Genomic DNA, 25,412 nt, shown 5'->3' with positions numbered 1-25,412 from the left:
CTGCAGTTTGCCATGTGTCAGTCTGTGTGAGGGTTTCTTTATAGAGGGCACGCGGACCTTAGTGCTTCAAAACATTTTCAAAAACTTTTATCACAGAAAAATAATGTTGCACATTCTGTTCTGCAAATCAGTACATCTCTGAGAAAAAACAAACAAACAAACAAAATAAATAAATAAATAAATATGCATTTCAGTGAAGGCGCAAGATTGAATAACAATGCCTTAGCTGGCATCTTTGTTTTTTCAAATACACATCATGAGTGCGATAATATTTAATATTTTAATACGTCTTACATCAGGGCAAAAAAACCCCCAAAAAAACAAAAAGGATTAGAGCTGCCATACGGATCACAAGACTTGTTAGAAAATCTAAATACAGTGTAGACTAGCCTGTCTGCTGCTTTTTATTACATATACATGAAGAGGATGTCCTGTGTTTGACTGAGTTAGGGGATAGAATCCCTTTCTCCTGGGTGTCTTAGGGAGGGGGAGACTGAAAGAGCATAGAGGGACCTCCTTCCAGCTCCATTCAGCAAAGCAGCTTGTGCAGGATATTCACTCTTTGAAAGAGGCACTATGCAAGTATGTGTGTGTGTGTGTGTTGGTGTGGAGGGGGACGGGGGGACAGGACTTCATCTCCAGTCAAACAGGCCAGCACCCTTTGTTTCCATTCAGAAACACAGCCAAGCCTTTGAGAGGTGGCCAGACATCTTTGTGCAGTATTTCAGAAGGACTTCTCTCCCCTCTCTCCTTTTACCCCTTCTTCTTTCCTTCCCCAGCACCCCTCCCTGCTGTTTCTCCTCTGCTTTATTCCCTGGATGAGTGGAATGCTTTGTCTGTAAACGGACACGTTGCCGATCAATCAGAGCGATTGAGCGATTCATTGCGGAGAGGGTGAGGGTGGGGAGGCTGATTGATTGCTCTCACTCAGGTCTTTCCTCCGAGGGAATTCAGAGAAGAAAAAACAAAACAAGCAAACAACCAGCCCATCTGCCCCTGTGTTGTGTGCTTTTGGACTTCAATTAAAAATGCAGAATGCTTTGGGGCTGCTGAAGAGAGCAATCCCAGATATTGTGTTATAGCTGCTTCTGATGTTTGTACAATTCCCCAAAACACATTTTTGTCCTCCAAAGTTTACATACTGTACTTTATTGTCTATCTCGTGTTTTTTTGGTTTTGTTCTCTGAACACCTCGTGCAAACATATGACTGGGATTTCATTTCTGCCCATGTTGCTGTTTATGAAGAATGCAGCTCCAGATTATTTTCTTGGGGGAGGGGGGAGTGGGGAGTTGTGCCAAGTTAGGTATCACCCCCTGCATCTGAAGATTAAAACATCCTCCCGCCCCTCTCTCTCCCATTACGTGGTTCTGCAAGAATCTGCTCATTTTAATGAAACTGCCAACATGCAGAGAGGACATCAATGGCGACATTGTGCTGGGGATTCAGGTCGGAGCCACTGACTGCATATCATAATCGCAACGTGAAAAAACACAGCAGGAATACTCTGTACGACAGACTAGCCCCAGGCAGTGCTTCTGTACTTTTTAATTAAACAATGGCATTTTAATGAAAGTCTTTTAACAGATAACATCGCTAGCTACCTCTTTGATTGTCTCTCCACACTGCTGCACTGGATTGCACTCTTACCACAGCAGTACCACACTAACTCAGAGCTGCCCATAACCCTACCTACAGAGGGCACAAGCTGCTTTCTGCAGTACTGGGAGCTCATTTCAGTGCATTGGTCACCTGTAACCTGAGAGCTGTTGTTTTGTCAGGTTTTATAGAAACGCCTGGTTGCCTCTCCTTATCTCTGCTACCTTCTCTCCCTTCGTCTCTCTTGGTACCTCCCTCAAAGGCAATATCTCCTATAAAGACTCCATTATTCCTTGTTATAAACCGTCGCCCTCCCACGCAACACACACTGTTAACTGCAGGCGCTCACTAGTCTAGTTTAAGAACAGGTGCATAGTGGTGGACGAAGGTCCGGGACAGGGAACCTTTTTCAAAAGACGTTCCTGTTCCAGCTGTAATTAAGCATTTTAAAACTGATTTCTTTCCAGAGCGCACCAAACTCATTGCTCACAGACCTCCCTGTAACTTTGGATAGCCCATGTGAACACATTTTGTGGGTCTTGTTGCAACAGAAATGGGCATCTTACTGTAATGTCAGAGCCCCGATAAACTGGGATAGAGAAGCCATGTACCCTACCCAGCTGAAGCATCATAAAACCTCAGAACAGACAGTCACAATCTTCTTCAGGACCTGAGGGACTGTATCCCCAGCAGGGACCCTCGCAATGTGACTAGAAGGATTTATCAGAGATTCAATTTACCCCTAAATAAATCTGTGAGAGTGAGCTGCCTGTCAGGAAGCCTCCCCAGACAGCCTGGGTCTTGGAGGGGGAGGGGGGGTCGTAAATAAATCAACACCCCCCAACAATTAGGCCCTACATGCTGCTCTTGTCTTCGATCTGTGGCTGATTATCAGAGAGGGAGCTCAGATCACCATCCCAGTCTATATGTATCCACTTTTCCATATATAAAAAAGAAGTGGCTCGCCATTGACCCGAGTGCAAGAAGCAGGGATTTGTAACAGTTTCTACTGGTTACAAAGAAACCCAGTGCTGGTGCGATGCCAAGTGCACTGTCAAACCACCAGCGCGCCGGTGTGTGTTCATAGAGAGAGAGAGAGAGAGAGAGAGAGAGAGAGAGAGAGAGGGAGGTAGTTATATTGTTCAAAGGGAAGGGAACAATGTTTTTTTTGTGTTTGTTATGTTCTGTAATTGTATTTTTGTTTTATTATTTCTGTTTTGTATTATAAAAGCTTTGGCAATACCTGAGCGCTCCATTTCCATGGGTTCTGGACTGCACCCCCACCCCCCCTCTCCCAGTGCCCCCCCCCCCTCCATTAGAGCCACGAAGCTAGGAGACAGTGTAGCATTTCTGACATTCCTGTCCATCTCCTGACTGGACGGTGTCCTTACCATCTTCCGCACCGTGTTGCTTGTTTAAATTGTGGTTTCTTTGTTTTTCTCAATTTCACGCACGTCTGGTTTCCAAAAACACCCTTGGTATTTATTTCCCCCTTTGTATCCGAGAAGTCAAAACGAACTGGCTTGTTGACTGACCGTAACCAACCTTAACTTCAAGAGCCATTGCCCACGTAGTTTCCCCTGCTCCTCGCTGTGTTAAACTGCGTTGAAGTGCATTCCGTTCTCTTCCCTGTCCTGAATGCTAATGAGCAGGCAGGTAACCCATCACAGTGTTAATAAGTGAAGGAGACCTGCAGCGTGACAACTGGAGTAATGGAGAGCAATAGGGATTAAGGTCCCTAACTTGCCTTGGGCTCAGTTTTTCATTTGCTGGTTTTAAACGAGTCGCTCTTTTTGTTGCAGTTGTTGTGCATGTTGTTTGTGGTAACTAAAGTTGACGTGTTAGCTGGAGGATTATATAGTATACGTCTATTTCATTTAGTGATTAAGTACTGTATGGATGAGTTACCAGCTGAATTTATTAACAATTTAGCCTATATTTCTAATGGATTTCATGTTCAGTAATTACACTTATTTAACATGTAGTCAACATTAAATTGCCATGAATAGTTTTTTTAATGTGTGACCAAGATATCTTACCTGATAAGGTATTCAGTGCATTTTACATATATTACATTCATGCTTGTGTGTGTGTGTGTGTGTGTGTGTGTGTGCATGTGTGTGTGTGCGTGTTTGTGTGTGTGTGCGTGTGTGTGTGCGTGTGTGTGTATGCGTGTGTATGTGTGCGCGTGTGCACGTGTATTTGCGTTTGTGTGTGTGCATGTGTGTGTGTGCGTGTGTGTGTGCGTGTGTCTGTGTGTGCGTGTGTCTGTGTGTGTGTGTGCGCGCGCGCGCGCGCGTGTGTGTGTGTGTGTGTGTGTGCGTGTGCGTGTGTGTGTGTGCCCTTGTAAGTCTTGTTTGCCAGTGTATTTGTGTGGTTCTGTGACTCATGTCTAGTTTATCTAAGGCTGCCAGATTTAATTGCTATGTTTCAGAGGGAGCGTTCAGTTGACAAAGGATTTCATCAGTCTGAAAAGCCCAGGAAGTAAAATGTGTTATAAACTTGAGTGTGTGTCTGTGTCTTTTAAACCTTTTTTTCTGTTCCTCCAATGGCGTGACATTTTTATTTTGGAACTAGTGCCTATTTTCAAGGCTTCCGAATGTAAGTACAACAGTACTGTGCAGTGCAGTGGAAAGCTGAATCTCCAAAGCCAGTAGTATTGTGAAGTGTCACACTGTTCCACAGACTCTGTATTCTGTGGAAGCACAGCCAGGCCCCGGATCAGCTGTGTAAACAGACACATTCAGGAAACAAATACGCTGTTGCTGGAGTGAAAATGAAGATCAATTTTTTTGCATTATCAGTATATCTGCATGTTTGGATACAGTTTGCATACATTCATTTCTTAGCAGACACCCTTATCCAGGGTGACTTACAATTGTTCCAATTTTATCACATTATTTTTGCATACAATTACCCATTGATACAGTTGGGTTTTTACTGGAGCAATCTAGGTAAAGTACCGTGCTGAAGGGTACAACAGCAGTGTCCCCCACCTGGGATTGAACCCACGACCCTCTGCTCAAGAGTCCAGAGCCCTAAACACTACTCCACACTGCTGCCCAATGTTGACTAATGGGACTGGGAGGCAGTGCGGCTTAATGGTTAGAGCTATGGGACTGGGAGGATGGAGTGTGTGTCTGGATGCTTTGTTGCTATGTCAAATAGGAGCTTTAGCTGAAGTCATTTAATTTGAATTTGCTTGGTGAGGAAATCTTTCAATATTGATATTAAATCAATAGTACTGCTGGTGTAGTTACGCCTCATTACCCCGGGTAAGGAAGCAGCCTAATACACTGGTATTGTGTGCTAGGGGGTCGTATACAATGTATAGACATTTCTCTTTCATTGTGTGATTAGCTGAGTTTCAAATACATACTGTAACTGTGTTGTGGCTCCAGGATCAGGGTTAAGTGGGTCATGAGGCATCACGCAGCCCTGTCTGTCTCACAGAGGTGACTGGACAGGCAGGCAGCAGCAGGTTAAGTTGCTTGATTTGAGGTGAATGAGAAAACCCCCACAGGACACAGGCCTGAACAATCGGCCTCTGCCGCAGGTCTCCACGCCACTCACTGACAGCCTTTCTTCCCATTCTCATGGCCTGTCTGGGGGGGGGGGGGGGCTACCCATAAATCTAGCAGCTTTCCAAATCATGGTAGGCGTAGGCCTTGCATATAAAAGGAAAACAATAAAAAGAGAACACAAATACAGTGACGGCAGAATTTATTTAAAATATATCATTTTATTTAAGGTATTTTAAACATCTGCATACTTCTTCTTTGTTTGTTTGTTAACTCTTTAACCATTTTTGTGATATTTGTCAGCTTGGAACTACAAAACAGAAATATAATCCCTCACTAAACAAAAACCCTAAATAGGAAAAATTGTTATTTGCAACAAATCACAATCCGTCCACATGATGTCATGTGATGCATAGAGTTAAACTGCTGTAGGCTAGGACTCGTGATATCAGAGACTAATAGCCATTTATTTATTTCTTTATTTTCAGCTTTGTTGCTACACATAAATAGCCCAGGGTTACAGTAGCATCCTCTAAGCCCAGGGCGTTGTTGACTCCAAAGGATTTCATGTGTTTTTGTTCAGAGTAATTGTGCATGTGCTCTCGGCCACCCCAAAACTGCAAAGACATCACAGTCGTACAGCTTATGAACTGCAGAGAAACCATCGAAATAATAGTGAGAGAGAGAGAGAGAGAGAGAGAGAGAGAGAGAGAGAGAGAAGCTACCCCCTTAAAAAAGTTTTCTCCATTATCATCATTTTTCAATTGTGAGTGGGCAGTTAGAGTGTGTAGCAGAATCCCCAAAGTGGTGAATAAAAAATCCTTTTACATCAAACATGAGCACTTCGAAAGGGAGAGGACTGTAACCTTAATATTCAGTGCTGCTTGTGCCTCCTTATGCACCCGTACAGTGCAGCTGCTGTGATGTTGTTGCCATTCTCTGCACAATTTGCTTCAGATTCCTTGCGGGCTGCAGTGCAGTGTTGATTTCCCTTACAGAACGAGGCAGTCACTCTGTGAGTCAGGGTGTGAATATCTGAGCTCTGGTAGATCAAAGGTAACCTTCAGAATCAGTCATTATTACAAGCAAAACAATAAGCCTGACCCCTAAAATGCAGTAGAACAGAGAATAACAGTGAGGAGGTCTCCTGACACAGACAGCACCCCCGGGGTCTTCAAACTGCAAGATTTACAGCTGGGGGCAGAGCTTCCAACCTCCGTCCTGTGTAATTAGGACTCTTCACCCAGAGCCCCGGGTTGTTTCCCTGCACTGCAAGCCACAACTCGCACAGCAGAATCTGTGTCACAGAGATTTAATAAGATAAGACCAGCATAGCAGCATGAGCAATTGCAGTCTTTAGTATTGGTACTGTTAGGAACCTCGCTGCCATGAAGAAGCTTGTTTTTAAACTGGAATGCCTAGCACTGATATTGGTTCTACTTGACTATCTCTTCATAGTAAACAGCACATGCATGCTGAAATAAGGAAGAAAAAAAAAATATGTGCAACCGCAAGAAATCCCCAATGAATCCAATAACCGTGCTGGATTCTGCACCAGGACCACAGTAAATACAGTGCATTTCCACCACAGACACCACAGTGAGTTTATTATAAAAACACAGTGTTCAGTAAAGCTTTAATCTCTCCTGCTGTGCTCCCTGGTATTGAGGGCGCTGAGTTTCCAATCCTCCAGCACCAGATTCACCCAGCTAGCTCCGCTCCCAAGCTATTTGGATGCTAATGACCGCAGTCGGCTGTGTCAGCGCTGAAAGCGCATCCTCGCTCATCCTCCAATGCAAGAGAATTAAGAGAAAGTCTTAAGTCATGGTTTACCGCTGTCAGTTTGTAGCCTCCAGATTCCAATTACCGTGCTTTAAACCATAACGAAATAATCCGCGATGGACAATTTGAGTTTAAATGGGATTTTTAAAAATTTGATTTCCAGAGCCAAAGTACAGTATTATTATTATTATTATTATTATTATTATTATTATTATTATTATTATTATTTGTTTTGTAGCAGATGCCCTTATCCAGGGCGACTTACAATTGTTACAAAATATCACAGTACAAAGTATCACATTACAGATAAGAGTAGTTATAAAGTACAATACAATCAGTAGCAAATAAGATCAAATTCAAATAAGAGCAAAATAAAGAATACAGTGAGTAATTACATTTAAGAGCGAGTTTGACTGAGAGCAGTTATAAATATGAGCTTATACGAGTAAAGTCCAGTAAGAGCATGTAGTGAGTGCGATAAGTGGATGAGAATGATTTCAAATAAGAGCAATTCCAAAAAAAAACATGAATACGGATACCTGTAAGAGTAAAATCAAGTACAAGATACAGGAAGTAGTTAAAATTAAGAGCAGTGGTATAAAAGTAGATACAAAAAAATCAAAACAAAAATCGTCCAAAAAGTAGCTCTCAACACTATACTGTACAGAGCTAACAAAAGCAGCACAGCTAATTTGGTATTGAGAGTCAGCTAATTTGAAATGGGGAATTCTGCTCAGCTATGGCATTTAATGGACAGCAAAAGAGTGAAATGCTGTAGGCCTACTGCTGCCTTATCTCCCCGGCAAATCTCGCTCCATGGAGCCTGTAGTTTTCTACTAACTTCTTAACCTTTTAAACTATGTTTGAACACTTGAGCAGTCAAAGGTTCACAGTTCATTACAGAGTAACATGCCTTCATAAATCACATTTTTATAAGTTACCAGCCAGCCGTTGTTTGCTAGTAGTTATTTTATTTATTTATTTTTTTTACTGACATTTAAAATTATATTGGGTGGTTTAAAACTTTAGATCATTTAAAAAGCATAGCTCAGCAGTCGGCCCCCCCCCCCCCCCTCCCCTCTTCTCCTCTCCACACCCCTCCCTCCCCTCTCTTCCACACACTGCTCCAAACAGGTCTGTTGTGTTGTTTAAATGCACCTCTGCATTACGGATTTGAAATTCCATTTCAGCTCTGTGGACTGTTATTATCCAGACCCTGTCATTAGAGGTTTTAAAAAAAAAAGACTCCTTGCCTGTTGTCCAGGGGAGTGTGTGTGTGTGTTTTTGATCATTCATGACTAATGGTCACGTATTGAGACTGCCATTCCCCAGGCAGTCAGACCAGCAGCTGCCTCATTTTATGGGGGTTGGTGGTGCTGGTGGGGGGTCGGGGTAAGGCAGGTAAAGAAGGTTACCTCACCGAGTCTCGTGAAAGTGATTTTCAGTCCTATCCCAACTGCATGTATTGCAGTGAGCTTCAATCAAATATATGACAATGGAAAAGATTGTTAGCTCTGTGAGTATCGGGTCATGGTCAGAATGGCATCCTGTTTCTCCAAACTGTGTGTCACAGCGAATGGAAATATCCTCTCTCCTATTCCCACTGCCTCAGGTTTTTGCCGCCTCACTTGGTGCTAGAGTGGGCAAGCAGAGATCAGTGCTAAGCTTCTAATAACTGTGGAGTGGTTATTCTGTGCAGAATAAGCTGCAGTAGATTTACTGATTTCCCCACTTGGAAAACTTGTTAAAGATAAAAGATCAAATTACGCAGCAGCCTGTCATCTGAGCACCAAATCTCTTTATGACTGTATGGGAGTCTTATCTGACGAGAGACAGTGAGAGAGGAGGAGAGACTCAGAATCTCTCCTGCAACACCCACACTCCCTGTCCTCCCTTCCCAGCTTGAACTCTGTGGTACCTTTCCCTGCCCTGCCAGATGAGCTACATTGAGATTCACCGACACACAATAAAAGCCCTCTATGTTCGGCCATTAACTCTGCTCTCCCATTGCAACAGGAGGGATTTCTCATCTAAAACAGCAGATAGAGAGAGAGAGAGAGAGGGAGAGAGGGAGAGAGAGAGAGAGAGAGGGGGGAGAGAGAGAGAGAGAGAGAGAGAGCGAGAGCGAGAGAGAGGCTGAGTGCTTTATTGTTTTAAAACAAAACAGCAGGAAACTCCTGAAACTTCCACATATTCCACTTACTCATCTCTCTTTCTTTTTTTGCAGTCTCAAGCATAAACAGATGCCCTTCACTGCGCCATATGTCTGTGTTTTCAAAGCCTGTTGCTGCTGTTGTTGTTATCTCTGTGTGTGAGTGTGTGTCTGTGTTTTTAGTAGCGTTCCCATTCTCTCTCTCTATCTCCTGAAGTGCTGAGTAACTCGATCTCTGATTTTTAAACCTCAGAGATACAGACCCTCTTCCTTCTCTCTTTCTCCTCTTTTCTCCTCTTCTCTCATTGTGTTTTTAATTTATTGAAGATTTGTATTGAGGAGTGAGGACTAATACATCTTTTACTGGGGGCGCAAAGGTGTCCCAATTGATCTGCTTAAGTGGCTCTTGGGAGCCGGTGCTTTCATTGGGGCTCATGCATTATGAAGTAGGAAAGTGTTCAGTGATACTGCACTCATATTCTAGCTTTGACATGCTTGTTTAGTGGCAGGGTACTGGGGGTCACCTCCATCCAACCCGGCATGTAACAAGAAGAACAATGTCCCACCAGCTCTGGGTCTACTTGACCTCTGACATGCCTACCGGTCCCTCAGCTCTAACCACTAGGTTGTAGGTTTTGCTTTAGCTCCAAATTCACACCATAACTGTTTCAAAACTTATGAGCAAGAAACAACTTGCGGGAACACTTAATTAGCTTTCTAGGAGATTGTATTCCTAGTTGTGCTGTACAGTAGGATCCAAGTTGGGTTTAGTTGGCTGGTGTCTATTAGCCTGTTCTTCCTGAAGCACCTCTATTGATATAAACAGTATATTAAAAAAGCAGAAAGACAGGCAGAAAGACTAGAAGGTTCCCTCGCGGGCGTCCGGTTTAATTAGCACCCCGACTGATGGATGGATTGCTGAAGCGAGGATAGTGGAGGAGGTAACTGCTTCTTCTTCTTCTTCTTCTTCTTCTTTGATTGGTTCATTCTGAATCCCTGAAGGATCACAGTACAGTACAGTAGAGAGAGAGTGAGAGCGAGAACAAGAGAGAGAGAGAGAGAGAAGGAAACAGTGACAGCAAAACTGTAATAGAGTTCAGAGAAACAACTGCAGGCGGTGGGGGGGGGGGGGTCCTTATTCAGTTATCCTATAGTGTTTTTATAATGAGACAACACATGTTCATTTTGATTAAGCACTGTGGTATGATTTTTAATAATGTAGCTCTTGGACTCGGACTGCTAAGGGCCCCTGAGGTGTAGCTATGAACCCTCTTGGCAGTGCAGCTCCCAGTTGATTACCGACCATCCGACCATGAGAAGAGGTGAAGGGGGTCATCTACCCTGCAAATGTCACTGCGCCACTGCCTCCAGCTGGTAGATAGCCTTGTGTGGCCCCTGGTAGTGACATCGAGATCCCTCGTAGCTGGGCAATATGACAGAACAGTCTTTTTTTGTTCATTTTTTTCTAGCAATTATTTTTTTTAATGCCACAGCTGCTGTATGTGTTTCAGTGACACTAGCTGTGATTTGGAGGTTCAGCCAGTTGTAACAGATCCAATGAAATCCCTTAGCGAGCAGTTAGAGCAAAGCGCTGCGATGCAATCCTTACTGAGATCACCCAGTGGGCTTTCTTTTCTTTTTTTTTCTTCTTTCCTCCTAATAAAAGTTCTACTTTAACACAGTTACTGACTGTTTAAAGGGTAATCTGCAAGTGTGGTAAATTACAGGAGGCTGTCTTCTGCATGAGGAGCTTCCATATGACACCTGTAATTAGAAAAAGACTCAACGGCATGTATATAAACTAGAGCAGTGCCATTTTATTGTGTTACAGTCCTTTGAACCAAAAGGAGCTACAAATGATTGCTTTTGGACTGGGGTGGGGGGGGGGGGGGCACTCTGGCGTTGTGATTTATGTGTATTAATTTGGTTTCTCTGTCTTCTTTTTCAGAAACGTTAATGGACACGAAATGGGCCATATCAGAGCTAGCCTGGACATCCCATCCAGAGTCTGGGGTAAGACAGGGCTCTCTGTTTAATAAGAGCACAGACAGTGGCAAACTGGAATACCAACACCCAAGTGACTTTGGGGCCTGATCTGAGGAGTTTATCCATGTGTTTCAAATAAAAGCTGTTTATGAGGTTTTTGTAAATTGCATTTCCATATTTCCAAGCAATTTATTTATGACTTTGGTTTCAGATCCATATCTGATGCTATTTTTAACCCAAGCTATTATGGGCAGGTACATGGGAACAAGGTGAGCTAAATGCACTGACGCTGTTTCCTCGATAAGTTTGATAACAGAAGCAGATGCTCTTTCTGTTCTATGCAAACTCAATGAACATGGTCCAGTGTGATGCTATAGACACAGCAATGTGGTGTTGTGTTGTTTTGCAGCCCCCTGCTCAACATCTCTCCCCCCCTCTCTCTCTTGTCCACATTCCTGACAGCCAGCCAGGAGCCCAGTGAAAGCATTATACTTTATTTGAACATTTCCTTGGCCGTGTTTTAGGAAGCTGAATCACTAAACCCCTATCTCTGTATCCTGCCTCCTTCCCGGTCCGTGCTGCCAAAGAGGTGCAGTGAGGAAGATTTTTATAAAATAGCTCTATTCATATTATTGAGTGGATTGGATTTGACCTGTTACAGGCTTCAGAAAACTCTTGCGAAAGGGATTTATGTCCCAAGAGTTTATTCCTAGAAAGCAAATGTATTGAAAAAGAAAACGAAAAGGATGCTGGGCTGCTTCCACTGTAATTAGGATTTATACAACATTTTGTCTAGGTGAAAGCTTGGTGCATGACCCTAGTAAAAACTGCTTGGAGCTGCCAGGATATTTAACCCCCTGGTCTGCAGTTCCACGGCTCTGTTTTGTGCTGATCCAAGGGTAGTCAACCTTATTATAGTTCTCACACATTAAAGATGCTCCGGGGCTGCCCTGGGCTTTGTGACTTGACTGTACCAGCCTGCTTTACGCTTGCATCTACTTCCATTCACCCAGCCCAGCTGTTCACAATCCCCCTTTACTTCCAAGCAACTTAGTGGCAACAAAGAAAGTGACAGTGCTGACCCCCTGCAGCCCTCCTCGGCAGCCTGCTCTTCACCCCCAGGATCAATCTGCACAAAACAGCAGGCTTCGGGTAGGAGGGGGCCAAGAGGCATAAACAACACAACGCGCTCCCACCAGATGTTCATTTGGTAACCCTCTCCCGATACATCACCACACTCTTTGTAATACAGGTTGGCAAGATTAAGACAGAGTTCTAAATATGGTTTTAACGGCATGGCACATATGCAAGGGGCGGGGCTTAGATGTATTGAAGAGGAAAGTAGTGATGCACTGTGCAGTGTGTGCAGCAGTGATGCACTGTGCAGTGTGTACCGTAGTTCTATCAGTTACATAGTGCAGCCATGCGCTGGGCGCTGGGGAGGGGGAAGGGGATGGGGGGGGGGGGGGGGGGGCAGTCAGGATTTCAAGCCACAGCGATTGAGTAAAAAAGACTTCCAGTTGAGTTTTATCTGTTCTTCTTTGTTTCACCGTGAGCGTACTCTGGTTCTGTACACAGACCGAAATGGAATTTCAATTACCAACAAAAGCCTTTCACAGCAGTTTAAATTCACTTCGTTTTTAACAGAGAGATATATGGCACTGTTGATGTGAGCTGTCACTACTGAAACAACAGAAAGTCAAACAGGCTCATTCCCTTGTTATGCAGAACCAAAGACCGCTGTGCTTTGCAGTCGGTTGGCCTGCACCAAGTGCTCTCTCAGCTTGGGCAGGTGTTTGCGGACCTGTCCTCAACATTTCTGGCTCAAGGACTCTTTTTTAAAGCTTAATTTGGTCTGTATTGCCCTAAGAAAACTCCAGTGATGACAAGCATACTCTGAGCAGGCTGAGTGCCGCTGAGCAGCCTGCTCTGTGCAGTCCTCCTCTGTCCACTGCTTGCTCAATCCTCCTGCACCACCAGACAACAGGAAACAGCTTTCAAGAGGCTCTTGTTTAAGCTTCAGCTATGCTCCGAGTGATCCTTACTCCTGTTTGTGAACACCACCCAAGTTCTTGAGCTCTCCAAGGTTTTGTTAGACGAAATCCCTTTCCTATCTGCCTGCTTAGCAGTGGCAGTGGTGGTTGTGAGGGAGATTGAAAGCAAGATAAGCCCAGGTTTGGGTAGCACCCTTTATGTTTGCATGATGTGCCTGCTTATTAAAAAAAAAAACTGTTAAAAAAGGTTTTCTAAAAGAGTAAGGGCAATTATGTGAGCAAATGTTTCTGACATTTTCTAAATCTCATCTAAATTTAGACAGTGTACCGCTTTTAAAGAGGTACACTAAAGAAAGTCACACACACACACACATGCATACACACACACACACACACACACACACACACACACACACTGTTTCTAAAGTGTTTATTGATTGACCGTGTGATGATTGATTTCTCTCCACCCCAATTGATTTTCTTTTCTTTTAAGCCATCTAGGATAGCTCAATGAAGAAGTGTCTATTTGCCAGTTTGGTGATGGCTCGATAAATAGCCTGTCACACGTGGATCCATATAATTATTCTCAATAAACCCCATGCTGATTAAAAGCAATGCCCTAGTTTAGCACCCCATTTGCTTGGAAATTGTAATAAACACATGCAGATCCCTGGTGGTTCCCCCTCCCCACTCCATAAACACAGGCAGATCCCTGCTGGTTCCCCCTCCCCACTCCCCAGTCAGGCATCACAATGAGAATGGAGGTTCGGTGAAACAGGTTTGATTATCTGACAGGGCAAGTACATTAAGAAACAAATATGTTCCCTATGAAAAGGCGAGGCACAGACAAAAGAATTCGTGCTATTTTCAATGCATATCTTTGTGACTTATTTAAAATACACATCTATTAAAAGACTGATAATTTTAATCCTAAAAAAACAAAAATATTTCAACAATGTGCGATTTCCTAACAAAAAAAAAACATTTAAAGGACTCTCGAGTACACTGGTATTAGTGCTATGCTTACACTGCATTCAATTTCATGTCCATTTGTATATGTCTTTGTACAGTGGGTTCATGAAATAATTTTAGCGCAACGTGCTGTTATCTCCGTAACTTTTTTAGTCAGCTTCTAAAGCAATTGTGATTTTGTTAGCTCTGGAACTGACTTTTCCTTTTTGTCTGTCCCGCTCTGTCGCCCTCTAGTGGGAGGAGGTGAGCGGCTATGATGAGGCCATGAACCCCATCCGCACCTACCAGGTGTGCAACGTGCGCGAGCTGAACCAGAACAACTGGCTGCGGACTGGCTTCATCCACCGCAAGGACATGCAGAGAGTGTACGTGGAGATGAAGTTCACAGTCCGGGACTGCAACAGCATACCCAACATCCCTGGCTCCTGCAAAGAGACCTTCAACCTCTTCTACTACGAGTCTGACTTGGACTCAGCCACAGCTAGCAGCCCCTTCTGGATGGAGAACCCTTACGTCAAGGTGGACACCATCGCCCCGGACGAGAGCTTCTCCAAGCTGGAGTCAGGCCGGGTCAACACCAAAGTGCGCAGTTTCGGACCTCTGTCCAAGACTGGCTTCTACCTGGCTTTCCAGGACCTGGGGGCCTGCATGTCTCTCATCTCCGTGAGAGTTTTCTACAAGAAATGCTCCACCAGCATTGCCAGCTTTGCCCAGTTCCCCGAGACGGTGACAGGCGCAGAGGCCACTTCTCTCGTCATCGCCCCAGGGACCTGTATCCCTAATGCCCTGGAGGTGTCCGTCCCTCTCAAGCTGTACTGCAACGGAGATGGGGAATGGATGGTTCCCGTGGGAGCCTGTACGTGCGCCGCCGGATTTGAACCCGCGATGAAGGACACTGAGTGCCTAGGTGAGTGCGCATTGCCATGGTGCATTCTGAGCTGCTTTCACTTTCTAAATAATTACATATTGGGAACAAGTACCTCAAAATACACCACAAAGCTTTATTTGAAGAATGTGCTTTTTTCTTTTTTTTTTGGCATACTTCATAGATTAAATAAAGTTTGGCACCCCAGGTTAGGTAGCTTTTCTAAAAAGAAACTAACAACAACACAGAACAGATGATTAAGTATCAAACCTTTTTTTTAAATAAATCTATTCAAATAAAACTTAGGGAATTTGCAAGATGATAGACTATCCATTGTGGGCAAATTGCCCACACAATACATTTACTAAGGAGGGGGGAAACACAGGCCAAGGTCTCTGTCTCTCAGACCCTCACCAATCCTATCAAGTTCATCGTTCAGACCCCTTCCCTACCTCTCTCACTATCATGTCTGCTGTCTGTACAGCAGCGGTACTGCGTTAGCTTAAGCCAAGGATTCAAAATGCATTTCCACCTTCAGAGGGCTGATTATTATTATGTGCACAGCTGTAAATCTCTCCACTTTTATTTAAAAACTCATTTGTTTACTCTCGACTGCTCAAGGTTAAAACCCCAGTGACTGTGCCCAATAAAAAGACTGTCTAATCAAGCCCCCGTAAGCGAAGACAGATAAATCTGGCCACTCCTCTCCTGCGCATGAAATATCGCTAATCCGAAGGCCGCTTCACTCATTAATACCCTGCTCGTGTGAAGAGGACACCAGCATGGATATTAATCATCATCAGCAGTTTTTAGTCCTTCCTTTTTTTCTTCTTTACATCCAATTGCGGCCAAAATTTGTATCGTTTTTTTTTTTTTTTTAGCTGCACAGTGCAAAAAAAAAAAAGAACTGCGCTGTTAAATGTCTGCAGGATTTGCATTTTGAGAAAAGAAAAAAGAAAAGGCTGACTGTAATAACGTTGAAGCCAATGATCAGCACTTTTATACCTTAGAAAAAAAAAACATTAAAGGAACAGTGTCTGATTTTAAAGCATTAAACTCCTGTAGGTCTATTGGTTCTGTGTTGGGTACACGCTGGGGACTGACAGCCTACTGTGGCTGTCACTGCTGGTTATACAGCAGGCTTGTTTAAGGGAGAATTCAACCAGATCCACGTTGTTTAAACACTGCTGTAGAGAAAGTGGGAGGAAGTAGAAATATTGGAGATGTTAAACACTGTGGCTTGGACCTGACAGAGCACACTGAGCACAATGCGGAGTTCCTCCATTCTTTTTGTCACACATGTAAATTCTCCAGAGCCACTGCTGTGACACTGAGGTGGCAAACTGGAGCTGCCCAGAGAAGCCCTGGTAATACAAAAGAGAGACAGGGAAAGGCTCCTGAGAGGCTGCCGATGTTCTGCTCTTTGGGACAATACATTTGAACTAGCTAAGGGGAAAAAGTTATGAATTAATTCATATTCCTGGTAAGGCGATATCAAAAAAGTTAGCAAAGTTTAATTAGCCAAAAAGAATTGATTTCTAGCTCATTAAATCTAGCATTTTTAAATCAACCCAAAGAACTTTGGCTCATGTAGGCTGCCCTCAGCTCTAGACTCCTAGTTCAAACTTATGGTGCTCCTCCACTTGCGCCTCAATTGGTGTTGCACAGACAACACATATACTACACCGTATTACCTACGCTGGTTTCGTCCACTGCCAAGTAGAAAGAGGATGTACTGCACCGGATTTAAGCAATAAGGACCAGTCTGCTGCTGTCTCTGTTTGGATGATTACCTCCTTCCTGGTCTTACTGTATAATTGCAATTGAAACTGTGCTTCAGTATCTCTGCCCTGACACTGTTCCTGATGTGTATGAGAATTAATAACATAACGCCGAATCCAGCTGTCAACTGTACAAGTCACTGCGAGGACAAGTGTTTTTTTTTTTTTTAGTGTGTGGTTGGTTTCTTAATAGAAAAGTTTACTGTTTGTGTAATACACAGGAAACAATAAGCTGCAGGACTTGAAATTCAACATTCTATACAGTAGCACAATCATTTTATTACACAACAAGCCTCTTCTTTCAAAGGCTGTGATTGATTTGTATTCAGTGTGGGGTGTATTCGATATGAATGTAACTGGATAAGCTTCACACGCACATGAACTGAGCTTAGCGGCCATCGTTTTAAATCCATATTTTATAAATATTGACTGTTTCAGTTTCACCCGCTCAATATATTTTGGTCTTTATTTAGCAGAGATATCGACTACACTTTGTGTTGTATCTCTGAAGGCTTTTAAACCTTGAACTGTGCCTCTGTTTCATTCTATCGGTCTCTCCCTCTCACTGTCCCTGGCCTGCTCCACTACTAGAGTTGAACTGAGCCCCCTCGCAGGCACCCAAAGCTGTATTTTACTTGAGCAACACAAATGAATTTCCACGGATTATAATGTGCTTCCATGAGGTTGTGCTGGCATAAATGGAAGAAAAAAAGCTCTATTTCAGTCTTTAGTCCTTAAGTCCTTGAGAATTGGAATGTTCTCCTTCTTGACTGAGATAGTCATTAAAGTACCTACAATGTTAAGCTTCAACACACCCTATCCTGCCCCGCCACCCTCAGCAGGTTCTGATCTTCTGCATTAACCATCATTTACATTTTCACCTGTTTACATTTACACACTTCTTGGCTTACTACTCTGCCTGCCTCTGGGATAACTTGTCATGCCCTGCTTTTTGAATCTCATCCTTTTTGTAATAACCTTGTCTCTTTTCATTGCAGCCTGCAGCCCTGGCACCTTCAAGTCTCGCCAGGGAGATGCTCCCTGCTCGCCCTGCCCCCCCAACAGCCGCACCAGTTCGGGCTCCGCCACGGTCTGCTCCTGCCGAAATGGCTACTTCCGAGCCGACAGCGACTCCCCTGAGATGGCTTGCAGCAGTGAGTACTAACCAGGCAGACCCCTCCTCGCACACACGCACACACACACGCACACACAGTCACATGAGAAGGAGGAGTAACAGAGAACTTTCAAACTCACACACTCATTCAATGAGCCAAACCAAGACGGATTATAGGCATTGTTGATAACAGATCTGCAGCTAAATTTCAGTTCCAAGTGTCCTGGTTACATTTCTAAATTGCCTACCTCTTCAAACAACCCTGTCGTGACTGTGTGAGTGTTTCTGGCACAATGAGCCATTTATTTACCTCCATAATTAGTGCAGCAGTAAAAGCTTATCAGCTCTTTTATTACATGTGCTTTATTACAAAAGGCTTGATTCAAGCCCTGCTGGGTGAGGGGTTCCACTGCAGTTACAGTGTGGTTAAACTGCAGTCCAGCTACAGTACTGTGCTGCTGGATTGCACCAATTGTGCTGCGTTCAATTCAATGCCTTTAGACTGGTAGAGTAGAAAAAGGAGAGCTTCTTTGCAACACCTGTTTAATTCCTAACTGTGAACCTCTGCTGTGGAAACAATTAGCACCTGTCATTTTGAGCTCAGGGGAAGTGTGCGATGTGTTAAATAGCTTGTTGCAGTAGCTTGTTATAAAGAAGGCTCCTTATTAAAGCAAAAATAATCATCTCCAATGCTAGCAGCTCCTTCCACCAGGACCCTTTCCTACTGGGATGAATTAATAATTAAACAACACTGAAAAAAGCCATGCATAAGAGGATTGCAGACATGGAGATTAATTGCTTGTTTTTTAACACAAAGTTTTGTGGAAGCATGAAAGCCAAGGCAATGGTAAATGGTCAGTTTTGGAAACTTTATGTATTTTGAGTTCACATTGGTTGATGTTGGTGGTTTTAGAAGTAGAGGTACATATTTGAGATGACAGTAGTGACCATTTGAGAATCTTCTTCCTCTTCTTGCTAACCCCACTCTGTTCTCCCGCTGTGTAGCTGTGCCCTCCTCCCCTCGCAATGTCATCTCCAATGTGAACGAGACCTCCCTGGTTCTGGAGTGGAGTGAGCCACGGGACTCTGGTGGCCGTGACGACCTCCTGTACAATGTGATCTGCAAGAAGTGCAGCGTGGAGCAGGGCCTGTGCACGCGGTGTGACGACAACGTGGCGATCTCGCCACGGCACCTCGGCCTCACGGAGAAGCGGGTCTACGTCACCAATCTCCAGGCACACACGCAGTACAGCTTCGAGATCCAGGCCGTTAATGGAGTGTCCAGCAAGAGCCCCTACACACCGCAGTTCTCAGCCGTCAACATTACCACCAACCAGGCCGGTGAGTGAAGACCGATATAGCCTGAAGGTCTGGGAAGTTGTCTTGCTAGCCTTGTATCAGTTTAAATGGGTACATCGCATCAAAGCATGATGGTGCCCCATCTAGTGTCCATAGGTTATACAGAAAGGTTTTAAATACTGGTGTTGATTTGTTTCGTATAACAAAGGGTAACCGCCTTGGGACGTCCATCCATCTTCTGTAAAACTTGTCTCACTTTTCACCCACAGTTTTTGTGTTTTAATTGTTCTTCTATAGATTTGTCAGCACTGGTCTCTTCCTTGCTTAACAGCAGCTCTGTCAGTAAAGGGGTTATCCCCCGGTCCCCCTCTCTCCCCCTCTGTCAATCCCAATTTGAGTACAAAGGACGGGGAATCCTGTGTTATTTGACGGGGGGATTGTGGGCCCTCTGATACCGATTGTTCGGAAGCGGTCATGGAATTAAAAGCAAGGATCGTCCACGGATGGATGAATTGGGGTTCGGGGGGGGAGGGGGGTGGGGGGGGGGGGGCAGAGAACCCTGTACTGTGAGGTCTAGTCATCTTCACACAACAGATTAACAGGGTTTCCCAGTGATGTCTGAGAGAGAACCCTGAATATGCATTCACCTTAAAGCAAAAAAAAATAAGTGGTATAAGCAGCGAGCAGCCATGGTTACACAGTAACTAACAGCAGGAGGCCCCTTAATCCTGGGACTGGAGATACAGGGTATCTGTCCAGAGGGCTTTGTCTTGTGGGTGACCTGACACACTGCGATCAGGCAGAGTTTCTTTTTTTTTGGATGTCTTGTTAGAATTAAGGAAGAGGGGAAGGAGGAAGGATAGAGCAAGAGAAGAGGGGGAGGGGAGGAATGACAAGTAAAAGATGAAAGCAGCAGAAATGACTGAGATGCTGCAGTGAAGTGAGGGAGAGAGAAGAGAGAAGAGAGAAGAACAAAGATACAAAAAAGTATGAGTGACGGAGAAAAAAGAGAGAGTGACAGAGAGTGAGTGAGAGAAACAAGGGGGCTTACAGGGAAGAAAGAAAGAGATGGATAGCTGGAGAGAGGGCAGTTTGAGGTGATGTCGGTGGGTAAGCTTCGGTGGTAGAAATCCTGGCCTCGGGCTCCGCAGCTCCAGTGCATGTGATTAGTTTATTAGCTTGCCTGTAATGGGTGGAATTAGCAGCTACTGTCCCCCATGGGGGTTCGAATTAGAGGGTGAGGCTGACATCATGGTGTAAGCGAGGTGTAAGTGAGACAAACTTCTGATCTGAATCTGGCTTGTTTTGGTTTCTGTTTAATACGAGGCATGCACGCTCTCTGTGTTTATTAATACCTCCACCAGCATGCTGTGCATTTCCTTTATTTGATACAACGTGTCCTGTGGAGATAAGAAAAGAGATTTTTAAATGAGTTCCCAGTTCAATAGGAAATTATAGGTTGATGAATCATAACACGGGAATAACGTCGTGTAATAACATTTACAGTGCAGTAGCTGCTCCTGCTTTATTAAATTCTGCCTTGTTTCCTCTTGCAGCTCCCTCTGCAGTTCCCACTGTTCACCTGATGGGGGCCACAGCGAGCACCATGAGCCTGTCCTGGCTTCCCCCAGAAAGAGCCAATGGGATCATCTTGGACTACGAGATAAAGTACCACGAGAAGGTGAGCAAAGCTAGTGTGAAGGTGAGCAAAGATGGTGTACTGATATTTTCAGCCAATCCCTGGCAGCATTAAATAACATCTCTCTGTCTCTCCCTCTCTCTCTCTGTCTCTCCCTCTCTCAGGGTCACGGTGAAGCGATTGCCCACACGGTGACCAGCCAGCGCAGTGCAACCCGGATTGAGGGGCTCAAGCCTGGCACTCCCTACGTGGTCCAGGTCCGAGCCCGTACGGTGGCTGGATATGGCAGATACAGTAGCTCCTCTGACTTCAGCACCAACCTGCAGAGTAGGTTCTCCCTGTCACGCACACCAGAGCTAGCAGGGCACACAGACAAACACACCACACTGATTCAGACAACCTTGTAGGGTAATGCTAACCAACACCGATGAGGATGCATTCACATATTGATTCATTTAGTTTTAATATAGCAAGAGAGGTTCCCAGAAGTCAATCACTGTTGATTCCTTTGTTGCTTCCTCCACAGTAATTTTTGCAGCTTTCCCATGGTTATACTGTGTGTTTACCAATACTTTTTACCATGTTTATTCAGGCTTTACAATGCTTACCTATGCTTTATGATGCTTTCGCTGTGCTTTATTACACTTTGTTATGCGTTTACTATGGGAAGTGTATAACTTGTATAAGGGCTGTCCTAGTGGATAGGTTATCGATTTGGCAGTTCTTATAGCTTCACGTTAGAGTCTTTGCGTGTGAATGTTATGGATGTTAATAAACGCTGATGGCTTTCCCGGCACCTTCACAGGCGACCCGGAGAAGAATATTCAAGAGCAGCTGCCCCTGATCGTGGGCTCAGCGACGGCCGGGCTGGTCTTCATCATTGCTGTGGTGGTCATCGCTATCGTGTGCCTCAGGTGAGCGTGTGCCACAGCCACACTCCTCTCAGATCAGCTCTGTGACACTGCGCCAGGCACGCCGCTGCAGATCTCCATTTGCATGGGTTGTTTTCAAGCATATTCAGGGCTCTGTTCACCAAACTTTTATGGACTGCTTCAAGGAATGCTTTGCTAATAAATCAAGCTTGCAGTTCACGATACCCTTTACGGGCGTATCTGTTGAAACGAGCAGGTGTTTTTTAAGTGCACAGGGAATGGTTGTCTTGGAGAGATAGGAATCATAATGCACTCCCTCGATAAAGGGGAGTCTGTGATATAGTGCTGTGCAGTTTTATCTGTTTTGAGACCTATAAACAGAGAAACTCCTTGACCTCGGCCAGGTCAGTTCATGACTGCTGCTCGCCCACGTACTGAGCAGAATGTAAACGACTCTGACACATTTAAAAGGTTTGTCTAATTCCAGAATCCATTAGCTCTTTTATTGGTGTGTTTGAAGTGGCGGTAAAGACGGTGACATTTTACTGGAGTCATAAAGCCGGCAGACAGGGGGCTGGAGTTGCAACACAGACACTCTTTAAAGAGTTTCAAGAGCTTTACTGCAGAATAGAATCTCCCCAGGAAGTTACATCATGCCTGCCCCCAGTTTTTAGACTCAGCAAGTCAGGTCATACAGTGTGACTCAGCTGAGATCTCCAAGTACAGTTCCAAAAACAAAACGCTCAAATAATATCCTGGTCAGTTTAATATAATAAATAAAAATCCCCATTAAAGCTGTGATCCCACGTCGAACTGTAAAGCGCTATGTCATGATTTCATTGACTTGTGATTGACTAATGTCCCTCCTGTCTTATTAACTAGGAAACAGAGGAATGGTTCAGAGTCCGAATACACAGAGAAGCTACAGCAGTATAGTAAGTTCTCTTTATAACTCACCTACATTGTAACAAATGTATTTAAAATATACTTTTCATTGGTTTGATACTACTACTACAATTACTACTACTACTACTAATACTACTAATAATAATGTTCCTAATTTTAATTATCAATGTATTTATTTTAATTGCTGTAGTCACCCCTGGAATGAAGGTCTATATCGATCCCTTCACCTACGAGGACCCCAACGAAGCGATCCGAGAATTTGCCAAAGAAATCGACATTTCCTGCGTGAAAATCGAGGAAGTTATTGGAGCAGGTAACTAGGCGCTCCTATCTTTGTTTTAGAATGTAGCTCAGTCCCTCAGTTCTACCCACTAGGCCACACTGCATCCCAGTCCCTCAGCTCTAACCACTATTTAAGGTAACAATCCCTCCATGTCCCTCAGCTCTAATCACTATGTCACATTCCCTCCAAGTCCCTCAGCTCTAACCACTAGGCAACGCCCCCTCAGTCCCTCAGCTCTTAGCACTAGATCAAACTGTCTCTGTAACACAACACAGACTCCCTGCAGTTCAGTCCCAGCCCTTACCCAACACTGTACCCCAGACTGCACACTGCCCCCTCCCTCCAGCCCAGTAGGTGTGTGTGTGTGGATATCGCGGCAGTGAGCAGTGCTGTAAACCTGTTCATTTGCTGTGATTCCCCTCAGTGTTCTCCTGTGTCTCACACTGCCCCCTTCCTCCAGACCTATAGGTGTGTGTGTGTGTGTGAATCGCGGCAGTGAGCAGTGCTGTAAACCTGTTCATTTGCTGTGATTCCCCTCAGTGTTCTCCTGTGTGTCTCACGCTGCTGCCTCCCGCTCCGCAGGTGAGTTCGGGGAGGTGTGCCGCGGGCGTCTCAAGCTGCCGGGCCGTCGGGAGATCATCGTGGCCATCAAGACTCTGAAGGTGGGCTACACGGAGCGGCAGAGGAGGGACTTCCTGAGCGAGGCCAGCATCATGGGCCAGTTTGACCACCCCAACATCATCCATCTGGAGGGAGTGGTCACCAAGAGCCGGCCAGTCATGATCGTCACAGAGTTCATGGAGAACGGGGCACTTGACTCTTTCCTTAGGGTAGGTCATTCCCTTCCGTGGTCACTCTTGATAAGCCCTTACGAATTCCTTCATTTTCTTTGGTATGATAGCTTGAAATTGACAGTTGTCGTTCCTCCGGTTTGACTCACGTGGTTAACCCTACACCTCCGCCCTACAGGAACTTACAGCGGCAATTTCTCATAACATAAAATTGGCTCTTCTTCTTAACAGCAGTACCATTTCCACCTGTACTCTACTAAAGATTCACTTACTGTGCATGCTCACTGTCTGCTGTCTGAAAGAGCAAAGACTGTGCTATTGACAGCCTCCCTTGAATGAAGGAATAAATAAATACATACATACATACATAAATAAATAAACACACAAAGAGAAAGGCAAAGACAGAGCTGGCAGCTTGCTTGTTTGAAGCTGTCTTTTATCATTCTGAGAGCTGTTTCGTATTCTCTGATCACCGGCTGGACACTGTATCCATTGCTGCTGTCACTTAGAGGAGCAAAAAAAATATCGAAGGCGTCTGCATTCCTGCTGGCATGCGAGCGTAATTAATTACAGCAGAGAGGACTGCTGAGGGGTGACAGCTCTGCCAGCAGTTAAACTAACATCCTCAAAGCCATCAGGAGGGCAGCAGGGCTGGACAAGCTCCTTAGAGGTGCAGCTCTGGGATGGGCTGTGAGACAAGGAGACAGATTCAATTAACTTTACCTGGAGAAGCAGGACTCTCCAGGAATGTTATTTTCAGTAAACAGATTCCTGACATTGTTGAAGCTGAAGGTTGCTGTTCTGTATCGCAGGTTTGTGCTCCAATCCTGTAGTATAGCTGGATGCTGTAAAAGTACTAGATTACATTCTGAAGTTGTAAGAGCAACAGCGAGTTCTTCATACCTAACTAGCCGTCTGCTTCTCACAATCGTAGGCTGCTCTATGTAAATGCTTAGGTACGTTTGAACAGGTGTTAATAATTACCTGTCTAGCGAGTGCACTTGGATTCCTGGTCTTATCTGTACTTAACTGTGCACACTGGCTTTCCATTTACTTTTTTTATTGCTGCACAGTGAAGCCTGTCTAAGCCTGGCTTCGCTTGGGACCGGAAAATTGTGCCCGATGCATACAGTATGCTAAATTACAGAGGTATTGCAAAATCTATAAATGGTATAACCTTTAATTCAAGGTTTGCATTCCTTTTATTTCCTCCATTATGTAAACAAGGATGTTGGTGTAGATGTACCATATCAGTGGGTCAGGTTGTTATTTACACAACATACTTGATTTTAAATTTAGACTGTGCCAGACTGCACAGTCAGATTCACATTGTTTTTAGGCAGACAAGACTTCCAAGTCCAGAATTATTCCAGAATTATTATTATTATTATTATTATTATTATTATTATTATTATTATTATTATTATTATTATTATTATTATTATTTTATTTCTTAGCAGATGCCCTTATCCAGGGTGACTTACAATTGTTACAAGATATCACATTATTTTTATAGACAGGTTCTGGATTATACAGGGGATCACATTATACAATAAGGATTTGATTGGGACCCAATGCTGGTTTGTAAAGGGGCTGGATTGGACAGGTTTTATGGTATATTAATTGTGCAGCATGCTTGAAATTTCTATACAATCTAATTTTATTGGGTTTTGTGATCCCTACTATATATATATAATTTAAGTGATTAGAAAAAAGAAGAGACAAATGCCTGCCCACAGTAATAGTTTGGTGAACTTTCTTTGATTTAAATGATAAATAATTATTATAATAAAAAAAGATTAGTCTATTAAAAACCTCTGTGCCAGGAATTCTCAACCCTGTCCCTTTCTGAAGAGT

The 25,412-nt window shown here is 44.1% G+C and overlaps 1 protein-coding gene across 3 annotated transcripts in view; it reads left to right on the top strand.

The window, feature by feature from the left end:
• Positions 1 to 25,412, top strand: part of LOC117423334 (ephrin type-B receptor 3-like) — a 43,214-nt gene that overhangs the window by 10,292 nt on the left and 7,510 nt on the right. For 2 of the 3 annotated variants that reach the window (XM_034038933.3, XM_034038932.3), the window contains exons 2-11: positions 11,002 to 11,066; positions 14,240 to 14,912; positions 17,650 to 17,805; positions 18,771 to 19,106; positions 20,621 to 20,745; positions 20,868 to 21,030; positions 21,509 to 21,617; positions 22,458 to 22,510; positions 22,672 to 22,794; positions 23,347 to 23,594. In XM_034038933.3, the coding sequence (XP_033894824.1) occupies positions 11,002 to 11,066; positions 14,240 to 14,912; positions 17,650 to 17,805; positions 18,771 to 19,106; positions 20,621 to 20,745; positions 20,868 to 21,030; positions 21,509 to 21,617; positions 22,458 to 22,510; positions 22,672 to 22,794; positions 23,347 to 23,594 (2,051 nt within the window). Of the gene's footprint in view, positions 1 to 11,001; positions 11,067 to 14,239; positions 14,913 to 17,649; positions 17,806 to 18,770; positions 19,107 to 20,620; positions 20,746 to 20,867; positions 21,031 to 21,508; positions 21,618 to 22,457; positions 22,511 to 22,671; positions 22,795 to 23,304; positions 23,595 to 25,412 lie in introns of all 3 variants that reach the window. The other variant, XM_034038931.3, reaches the window with a different exon arrangement.

Source organism: Acipenser ruthenus, chromosome 17 (assembly GCF_902713425.1).
Source record: "Acipenser ruthenus chromosome 17, fAciRut3.2 maternal haplotype, whole genome shotgun sequence".
In the NCBI taxonomy this organism is placed as follows: domain Eukaryota; kingdom Metazoa; phylum Chordata; class Actinopteri; order Acipenseriformes; family Acipenseridae; genus Acipenser; species Acipenser ruthenus.
The sequence above is the reverse complement of the archived record's forward strand: the minus strand, read 5'-3'. Positions and strand labels throughout refer to the sequence as shown.